The sequence below is a fragment of the Sinocyclocheilus anshuiensis genome, unplaced genomic scaffold (genome assembly GCF_001515605.1).
Source record: "Sinocyclocheilus anshuiensis isolate Anshui unplaced genomic scaffold, SAMN03320099.WGS_v1.1 scaffold1062, whole genome shotgun sequence".
In the NCBI taxonomy this organism is placed as follows: Eukaryota; Metazoa; Chordata; class Actinopteri; order Cypriniformes; family Cyprinidae; genus Sinocyclocheilus; species Sinocyclocheilus anshuiensis.
Window position 1 is genome coordinate 10,662 of NW_015540895.1, and position 10,949 is coordinate 21,610.

At 38.0% G+C, this 10,949-nt stretch overlaps 1 protein-coding gene across 5 annotated transcripts; it reads left to right on the forward strand.

Annotated features, from left to right (window-relative positions):
* Positions 1-1,002: 1,002 nt before the first annotated feature.
* Positions 1,003-7,009, forward strand: LOC107688926 (insulin gene enhancer protein isl-2a-like). Of its 5 annotated transcripts, none has more exons than XM_016486761.1 (6): positions 1,003-1,184; positions 1,647-1,878; positions 2,777-3,042; positions 4,425-4,708; positions 5,424-5,591; positions 6,338-7,009. In XM_016486761.1, the coding sequence occupies exons 1-6, from the start codon at positions 1,127-1,129 to the stop codon at positions 6,452-6,454; spliced, it is 1,125 nt and encodes a 374-aa protein (XP_016342247.1). In that variant the 5' UTR covers positions 1,003-1,126; the 3' UTR covers positions 6,455-7,009. The 5 variants fall into 5 exon arrangements, with proteins under 5 accessions (XP_016342247.1, XP_016342248.1, XP_016342251.1 ...); XM_016486762.1 differs by having other exon boundaries at positions 2,777-3,039; XM_016486765.1 differs by having other exon boundaries at positions 2,822-3,042.
* The last annotated feature ends 3,940 nt before the right edge of the window (positions 7,010-10,949 follow it).

Below are 10,949 nucleotides of genomic sequence, written 5' to 3' on the forward strand. Positions count from 1 at the left end.
GTGTTTGTGTGTGTGTGTGTGTATGTGTGTGTATATATATATGTGTGTGTGTAATATATATGTTATATATACACTGTATATATTATACACACACATATACACTTTATAATATACACCTTGCTACGTGTACTGCATTAGGCTAACCGAGACTTGTCATTTGCACTTATATATTGTTGCTCTGCGTATAAAATAGTTATTGATTATGTTATAGGCCAGGCTACTTTAATCAAATGCAGTTTAAACCCGCAGAACATTTCACTTAGCCTATATGTAAAATAAAGCAATAAGCCCCAAGAAGCCGTGGTTTTACAACGCCCCTTAGATGTTATAAATTCACTGTAAACCACGGCTTCACGGGGCTTATTGCTTTATTTTAAAATATATGTAAACTTCTTATTCTAACATAAAAGGGCTTTAAAGTTGTGTTTTGGGTCATTATGCTTTGGCACAGTATCCGTCAAACGAACTCAAACCGAAAGCACAATATGCTTCATCTCTTCATCAAGTCTGTTTCAAAGTGAAGCACACACTTGGTTCAGACGATCAGCTCGTGATCCGGTGTTTTCTGCGTCTCAGAACGACTCGTTCACACTGAATGAATGCAGACAACTCGTTTATCACACGTTCTGTGAGTTTAGCGCACGTTTGGGAACACAGCTTTATTTTCGCCAAGCAACACACAAACGTAAACAAAGGTGTATGTTAGTAATTTACAACAGCTTCGAACGCAGCTCAGCCAATCACACCTTGTTCTTAAAACTAAACTTAAAACATTCCCTGTTAAATGCATTTCAGCTACTTTTTGTTTTTGCCTGTTCACTGTAGCCCTCCGTACTGTCTCACAGTTATGTTTGGACAAGCAGAAGTGTGAGTTTAATCTTCAGCTCCTCGGTATCCAATATTCAAAGCATCTCGCGAGGTCGGATCTCCGCGCCGGGCTGCTGATTTTCGCGGGAGAGAGCGTGCGTCCAGGTTTGCATGTGACGTCAGGGCCCGGTGACGTCAGAGCCCGTGTCTGTGTGCTGCTCTTCTCAGGCTCTTCGGCCAGAAGTTGTTAGTCAGCTCGGGACGAGGCCGTTTCCCATTCCATTTCCTCATCTGGAGCCTTCTGCCTTAACCCTCCTGTATGGTGGATATTCTACCCCATCCTTCTTTCTTGGGTGATATGGGGGATCATTCAAAAAGTAAGTGCTGGATGTTTATTTGACACGTTTTTCGTCATTGAACAAGAAGTTTGAATATCGTTTATGCAAAAGTAGTTTCTGGCTGCTTGACACCGTTTTGCAAACAATAATGACATTTAACATTGTCAAAAGCTTGTATTGCATTAATAACATTTATTATTTTTCTCCTAAAAAAAAAAAAAAAAAAAAACACCACATGTTTGCATATTGAAGCTGAAGTCTTCATTTGGCCCCTGCCTAGATGGATGTTCAAAAAAAAAAAAAAAAAAAAAGCACGACATGTTTGCAAACAGTTTTTGGTGCAGCCAAAAACACGAACTATTATAATGAAATAAAACTGAAGGAATCGACATTATGTGGTCTAGCGACATTCAAAACGAGGATGCATGCCTGAAACATGAGCTCTAATGTAGCCTATAATGATATATTTACACGACGCCGGTGTTTTGCGGGACTGAATAGGGGTGCAGTCGGTGGACACTAATCCCTGCTTTCCACATCCAGAGAAGTCTGGGATCGCCATGTGTGTAGGCTGTGGAAGTCAGATCCATGATCAGTACATCCTGCGAGTGTCCCCGGACCTGGAGTGGCACGCAGCCTGTCTGAAGTGCGCAGAATGCAGTCAGTACCTGGACGAGACGTGCACTTGCTTCGTCCGAGACGGCAAGATTTATTGCAAGAGAGATTACGTACGGTACGAGCCACTCTATATTTGTGATTTCACAGCTTTGGAATTCCGTCGAGGCCCCTTTTTTCACAGATTCTTGACCCAAACAGATATAGAGATATGGGGAAACTCTGCAATAGAGTTTTTACCATGAACTAACGAATAAAAAGCCTTTCTGCGAAGGTAAAAATATAGATTACAATTATATTAGCTAGCTATTACATTAGGTCTATAATATATAATATACTTTAAATATATATATAAAAAAAGCTAAGATATCTAGCGGAAATGATATATATATATTTTTATTTTTTTTCAGCAAAATTCCAATTGCATGTAAATATTTCATGGAGTAGCCTATTTGGTTAATATTGCAGTCATGTTTGATTTAGGCTTGCCATGCTTGTTTTCTAGTAGGTAGCCTACCGTGTTTGTTCAGCTTTGTTTTCAAGAAATGTAATTCCGTTGGTAACAGTTTCTGTAAAGCCTGTAAGGGTATTCTTGGCGATGCATTATAATGTGTTCATTGTGTCTAATACACATCATATGCAATCAACTGCATGCTCTAATAAATATATGCAACCTCAGATATAGCCTAATACACTAACGTATAATTTTGTAAAGGCTATAACGTATTAAAACAATGTCAAACACTCAGTGTTAGAATGTATTCTCTTTAAACTCTTTTGCGCCCAGAAATAAATGCGTAACTGTGCTTACAAATAATCATGAAAGAATAAATGCATGTAGGCTATTATAATATTGCTTTTATAATGCATTGTATAGATGCTTTAAGAAAAGAGTTAGGCCTGTCGTTGTCTTTACGGTCCGTGTTTCTCTGCCTTGTAAAATCAAGCTGAGGTTTGGCTGAACGATTTTGGAAACGAGCACTAAAATAAGCAAATGTTTCTTCTGGAAACTGCAGGTTATTCGGGATCAAATGCGCCAAATGTAACACCGGTTTCTGCAGCAGTGACCTGGTGATGAGGGCGCGGGATAACGTCTATCACATGGAGTGTTTCAGATGCTCGGTGTGCAGCAGGCATTTGCTCCCGGGAGATGAGTTCTCTCTGCGGGACGAGGAGCTGCTCTGCCGGGCGGACCACGGGCTGCTGATAGAGCGCGCTTCAGCCGGGAGCCCCACCAGTCCCGGAAACATTCACCCCAACAGGCCCCTGCACATCCCAGGTAGCAGTAATAATACTATTACTAATAATAATAATTACAGTGCACAAGATACACATTCGGGAACTCGGAATTTATTAGGCTAAATAAGTCAGATGCTGTAGTAAGCTAACAGCAATAACCGTTTAGGTAGCCTATTATAACATGTAAAAATGTTTTACAATTACAATAATATTATACAATATTATAATACACTCTTAAAAATAAAGGTGCTTCACGATGCCATAGAAGAACCTTTTTGTCTAAATGGTTCCATAAAGAACCTTTAACATCTGAAGAACCTTTCTGTTTCACAAAAGGTTCTTTGTGGCGAAAGAAGGTTCTTCAGATTATAAAAAGGTAAGAAAGAGATGGTTCTTTAAAGAACCTTTGACTGAATGGTTCTTTGTGGAACCAAAAATGGTTCTTCTATGGCATCGCTTGAAGAACCTTTTGAAGCACCTTTATTTTTAAGAGTGTACATAAATATAACAACAATAGTAATGTCGTTGTTGTTATAGGCTAGTCGTTGTGAAATAATACAATTACGACCAGTGTGAGACTTCTGTCTTTAATTCTGTGTGTTACAGCTAATCAGCTTGTGAAACTGTTGCAGACTGAACCGAGTAGCTTGTGTTCTGTGCCTGCAGGCCAGTTTGATGATATTGTTTTCGTGTAAAATCCCTGATGGCAGACTTGTAAATGGCTGAGATTGTTTGAGGATATTTTTGATTGGATTAACATGACCTGAAATTAATCGGAAACCGGTTATTGGCATAATGATTTGAAATTATGGCCACAGCGTTTTTCTTAGTTCATTAGCTATGTTTTAATTAAAAAAAATGCCGTAATATTGCGATCTTTTAAATCAAGATGTCTGTTATTATAGGCAGAATTTTGAGTGTTGGCTGTTAGAAATCAGAGCTATCATATATATATATATATATATATATATATGGCCTACATTATTGGTTATTTAGGCGTCATATTTAACAATAAATTTCGAACTAAAACTGCCTTTAGATCAGTTGACTAAAATAACCGGTGTAGTAGCTAAATGTTGAACATGCTTTGATATCTGGCTCGCTGACTTAAACAGCATTAAACCATACAAACAGTATTCTGTTCGATTATGTGTCACTACTTAACCCTCTTATTACTTTGCAAGATGGTGCACTTATTGCATGTTATATTTTATATCCTTTGTCGATCTTTGAACATTTTGCACAAACAGCAAAGTTGAGAGCACATTGAAGGCCCTATGGTGTTTTGACTGACACGCACTTGGCTACAGACCGATGTGTGTATGCACAATTTAACCTTCAAGTAAGCGTGCTCTTCTGCAGTGTGTCTAAATAATGAAATCACCCCTTAAGCCGAAAAGTGATTTATACGCCTTTTATTCGCAGAACCTGTGCCAGTTCGACAGCCAGCTCACCGGAACCACGTTCATAAGCAGTCTGAGAAGACCACGCGTGTGCGGACAGTATTAAACGAAAAGCAGCTCCACACTCTCCGGACGTGTTATAACGCAAACCCGCGACCGGACGCGCTAATGAAAGAACAGCTCGTGGAAATGACCGGCCTGAGCCCACGCGTCATACGAGTGTGGTTTCAAAACAAACGCTGCAAAGACAAGAAGAGGTCCATTTTTATGAAACAACTACAGCAACAGCAACACAGCGACAAAACGGTAGGAATTTTGCAACTTAAGGTTTAACTTAAACTTGTTTCGTTGTCGACTCTGTGGGCTGTTCTTCAAATAAAGTTTCTTCAGTGGTTCTTTGCAGCACCTTATCAACCCAAATTTAGGCTAATCCTTATCATTGTGCTGACTTTGGAGATTTAAAAAAAAAGTTCTTGATGTCACATAATAGGTTTTTCGGCTTCTTATATGGTATCAGGCAAGTTCTCGTTCTGTCGTTTATTTTTTATATTTATATTTTTATGCCACAGAAGAACCGTTTTGGGTTCCTCGGAGAACCTTTCAGTGAATAGGCCTACTTCTTCAAATAGGCCTATCTATTTTTTTTTCATAGTGTGAAGAACATTTTAATAATTTAAAGAACCTTTTTCCACTATTAAAAAAATAACTTTTAAGGTTCCATGAATGTTAAAGGTTCTTAATGGAACCTTCGATGCCAATAAAGAACCTAGTTGTAAAACTCAACTCTGTCTTTCTATCTATCTATCTATCTATCTATCTATCTATCTATCTATCTCTTCACTAAAGCGCTAGTTGTTCATAATATACATTTTACAAATCAGACTATATTATTACATATAGCTGTGATGTTTTAAAGATTTTGAACATCTGTGAAATTCCGCTCAAAGTGTTAAGCTTCTTTGAAAATTGAAATGTGATAGCTAGGCTATGTGTCGCTAAGGTCTCCTCTACCTTTCTGCAGAATCTTCAGGGTCTCACGGGAACGCCTCTGGTGGCAGGCAGCCCGATTAGACATGACACCACAGTCCAGGGAAATCCTGTAGAAGTTCAAACCTATCAGCCTCCGTGGAAAGCCTTAAGCGAATTTGCCTTACAGAGTGACCTGGACCAGCCTGCTTTCCAACAGCTGGTGAGGACTGCCATCCCTGAACAGTTATTACAAGGCCTATCATGCCGACTCTTTTCCTTTAAATCCAAATGATCAATCATACAATTTTAAAATTTTTCACATTTTAAACTTTTGTTATATTGGCTTTGGGGCTCCGTACGTTTGCCAGTTATTTCAAATGGACATTTTGCGTAAAATCTAGCCTAAAAGAAGAAATATATAGGACTAAATATAGCCTATTCGTTAAAAATGTTTTTAAGTGTTTCACTACTAAAGTTATAGCCTATTAGCTACAAGTTTGTATGAGCACCAACAGAGCGTTTTCCGTTAGCTATCAGTATAGGCCTATACTGAGCGATACATCGACAAAATCAAGTGTAATTATTTATTATAAAATGTAGCTACATGTCGCAAGCGTAAGAGAAAAAAACGATAGTAGGCTATTTAAAACGATAAATTACATTTTTGTTGTAAGGGCGTGAAAACAGACTATCTTTGCAAACAGATCGCGCGACATTTGTAATGGAATTGTTTTGGAAAAGTTGAGCCCACACTTGTAATTCGCACACTGGTTGTTATCTGTAGCATATATATTGTCATTATTTAACAGCATGCCAAAGTTCTGCAGGCTTTTGTAAATGTCAATTGCAAATCGTATGTAAAACTCTGACATTTAATCAAATTCGGGTCAAAGCTGTATTAGCCTCAGCATGCTGACAGCAAGCGAACAGCCCACTGATTCCCAACTCTTCCCCTTTTCTATATAGGTGTCATTTTCTGAGTCGGGTTCGCTGGGTAACTCGTCTGGTAGTGATGTGACCTCTCTGTCATCGCAGTTACCCGACACCCCCAACAGCATGGTGCCCAGTCCCGTGGAGACGTGAGAGCCCACCGGAGACTCCCGCCCCAGCATGCCCTCACTCGCCCTGCATGAAAACCCATCACCTCACCGCCTCAAACGGAAAAAGGGATTAACCGAGATGGATTTAAACAGTTTGCCAAACGGAGGAGCCTGTCCAAGCGACTTTGGGGTTTCCAGACGTGTTACAAAACTGTTTTTAAAGCATTTGGACGGTATATCGAGGACGTCCAGCGGAATATGAACACGTTATTTTGGTTTTGATTATGGATCACTGTCAACCTTACGAAACAACAGTCTTAACAGTGTTTATTCAAGACCATCATTGTGTAGCTTTATCAGCAAGTGGTATTTTCCTTATAAGACAAAAATCAACTTTTTGTCTTAATGCGCATGATCTCTACGATGTATAAAAACTGAGCTGTAAAATATTTCAAAGTAACGAATGGAGGAAGGATTGTATAAACTTCTCGATTTAAAAAAGTAAGTTATTGTTATTTATTGTCAGGACAACCGTCCATACCAAAAATTGAGAAATTACCTAAATAAACGACGTTAAATGCTGTTTATGTCTGAGGAAGCCTGCATGCAAAGACAACCATATCATGTTACCTTTACATAGCCTATCTTTTTATATTATAACAAGAGACACTTCAGTTACAAAGGTATACTGTTTACTGGACTGGAAATAACTGTCCAAAGATCTAGTAAAAAGAAAAAGAGCAACGTGAACAGAATTAAATAGTGAATGACATTTCAGTGTCGTGATTTCTGAATTTATTCTGAAAAGAATTTGGAAATTGGATTTTGCTTTTTCATCCAGTTATGCAGACGTACTACTTTTTTTTAAACAATAGCTGGGTTAAATTATACATTTGCTTTTTTAGATTATAGACATAGAGACGGAATATACTAAATATAAAGAACCGCATTATGCAGAATTTGTTCTTTGTTTTGGGGAATACGCTTCTAATTCTGTTCTTCCAAAGTTCGGTTATGGAACCTCTAAGACTGAGCACCAAAAGGTTAGATGCCGTTCGTAAAAGTGATAGGCTTATTTATAACAAACTGCTGCCCAATCACTAATAAAGATGCTTTGACATATTGAGGTCATAACTCGATCACAGAACCCTGAACTGTCACATTCAACTCTTAACGGAGGCTACGAATGAATATACATCTATCTATCTAAAAATCATGCCGAGCGGATACTGAATGAGTAATTGAACCCCTCCCGTAGAAGTGATCAATCTCGTGTTGCTCGTAAAGCTGTGAGTCTAGACGGAGGACTCAGGGATCGGCGGCCGCTTATCTGCGCTCGGCATCACCTGCAAATGATCCACTGAATGGAAGCACAACAAACCCGAAGCCACCTTTCTCTTAACGGGACTCGCTTTCGGCAAACGCACCCTTGCATGTCCAGGGTTTATTTTCATTGCGAGTCAGAAGATAGCCGCTGGACACCAGAAGATCAGACCAAAATCACTGCGGGCCATTGTGGCAAGATAATCCCAGTTTGTCAGATAACCAAACTAAGGATAAGCAGTTGTAAAACAGCTCTATAGCCTATTAATTTCTGTTGCTTCAGTTATTTTCCCGCAATTAATTCAGGCATTCAAACGATTTTTTTGCTTATATAGTTTTTGTTTTTAATAAATGTTTGACTCTTAAAGCCTGGAAAATCACAAAGGGATCTTTGTGGGTTTTAGTCCATGTATTTTTAAGATGATGTTCTGCTGAACGCTAACAAACACTTCTAGCAAATATGTGGATTTAATGCGTAGTCTACAGCTTCCAGCAAAACAGAACAACATTATTGATGACTCATTCTGCACTACTGATTTTTGTCCAATCAAACGCTCTCTACAATGACAACGCCCCTCCCTCCATCAATGACTGAAAACGACTAGCATCTATGAAATCATTCAGATATGCATACGTTTCTATATATTATGCAAAAAGCAGTATGCTATTAACAGTGACAACCTTAATGTCCGCTCTTTTTAACTGTAAGTGTTATATAGATACCAAGAAAGATTAAATGTGTGGTTAAATTTTGACGTGTAGCATAGTAGCTAGCTGTCATTATGTCCATAAATGTAGGCCTATACACAATACATAGCCTAACTAGAATAATAGTGGAGAATTAAGTTCTTCATGTTACATATTCTGAAAGAATGGGAATTTCGTCGAAGCTATAAATCCGGCTTTCCAAAACAAGCCCTTGAACATGTTCCTCTCTAGCTTCCTCTTTCAACAGAAAACGTGTAAACACAAAAACAGCGATAGTTACGCGATTTCACGCGGTCTTTAGGAAAATCTGAGGTGTTGTTACAATGTTCTCTATTCAAAATCTAACAGCAAAATTTCACAGCGATTAAATACGCAAATATAAGATAGGTTATTGTATTTCAATTTTTATTTAACGATTAGCCACCTTTTCTGACGCCGGAGCGCATTCTGTGTGAAAGTCCTTAATCTGTTTGCAAAGGCAGACAAAACACACATCTACACCTAACTAAAGCCTTAAGCTATTGTACCTGCTTAAAACCTTAACACGTCTTTTGCTGTCTTGTAAGCAGGTTACTGGTATTTCCTTCAGAAAAAGGAAAAATGAAATGTTGCCTAAATTGTATCAAGCCACGTTTTAAAAGCAAGTCTTCATTGTAAAATCATATAATTCTTAAAAAATGTAAAGCGTTTAAATTCCTGTCAAATGACCAATCTTAGATGATTTTTCATTGCTAAACTGTCTTCAGATCTGATCCCCATTAAATCGACTGAAATTAAGACCGCTTAAATAGATTCAGATTGTGAATGAAGACGGTTTGTCGAGATCAGCGCTCATGGATAGATGCTTAGGGAGAAACAACGATTCAGATATCATGGCCAGAGGTCAAGAGCCACATCTTGTTTCAAATTCCGCCACTAATTTAATAATTTAGGCCTAATTAAATAAAGGCACACTTAAGCCAAGTTCATGTTTGCATAAAACAAATCTTGAAATTTTTGCAAATTACAACTCTGTCCTTGTCTGTCATTTTAATTTGAAAATCAAAGTATTTAGCTAACCTTTGGTTTATAAATCTAAACACCAACCTAAAACAATTATTCGACTTTTAAAGCTAAACATCTAATAGCCTACATGTCCCTTTATGGAAATGTTGTGTGTTAGTTCAAATGTTTAAATTATTCCTTGCAATTAATTTTGAAAGCTGTCACGACAGACAACCTCAAACCTTGAAATATAACGAAATAATCTACATCCAAATATTTTGGATGCTGACAAGAGGCAAGAAATGTCAAACACATTCAGGGCTTTTCTTCAATCATATTTCGTTGTTGCCTGTTGTAAAAAAATATTGATTTGCCTAAAATATCAATTTGGTTGGCCTATTATATATATAAAACAGCTCGTAAAATTGACAAGGTATACGAAAATGAACTGGGGGAAAACTGGAAAAATTACAAAGGTATTTAAATAAGAAAAAATGAACAATATTAAGTAGAACTGAGGCTGCATAAAATGCTGCAAAATAACTCTCGCCATTCTTGAACACAAATTTAATGTTCACACCAATCTGTTTAGTGAAACAAACATTTAAACTAGCCTAATAAACTTTAACTAAATAAAATCCCGAAGCGCTTTGCCATTAATTAAACCCGTAATGTACCTAAATAATTGTCAGAATTTTTTTATACTAATTTTCCTACAGATACACTGTTAATCTGTTTCTTAGTATGGTGCGGTTGATAATGATGTTTATTTCTTAAAGCTGTGTTTTGTACACCTATAAAAACATTCTGAATGTCACCATAAAAACCTTTATTTTTTACACGTTCACAGCCGCATTTCTTAATTAAATGTAGAAAAAGACATTCAGACAACAGATTTAGCAAACAAATCCAGTTTCTAACCGCATGAACGCTCATGATTCATTAGCTGACAGGACGGAAAGGGCGACAGCGTTCTTCTGTTCGAGTTCACTTCAGTCTGCCAAAATCACGAGAACGTCAAGATCTCCGATGCTTTTGAAAAAACAAATAACGGAACGGTCTATAAAAACAGCTCCCATTCGAGCTGTCACATATAAGTACTAAGTCCACCAACCAGATCCCACATAAAATACATGCATTTTACAAGACTGAATCTAAAAGCAATATATTAAAAAGTCTCGGACAATCCAAATGACCTTAATTGAATATTTTTTTCCATATTTGGAGCAGAAGTGATGGTCTTATGTAACTGAGGTGGGTCTGACCCAGAGGCTCAGCGCTTGTGTTGACACATCGGTGTATTGAGTGACTCGGAGAAGGCGGAGTGGAGCTGCTGTGACTCACACAGGTACAGAAAAGGGACAAGCGGTGTACATAGACTGAGTGTGAGAAGAAAAAGTGTATGAGAGAGAGAAGGTTTGAGCAGAAGAACGGCGGGCTGTTTGTGGTGCCCCAGGGCCTTTTACAACCCTTTTACAATGCCGTGTAACCAACATCGCAGGTTCCAGCTCCACTGTGTTTCC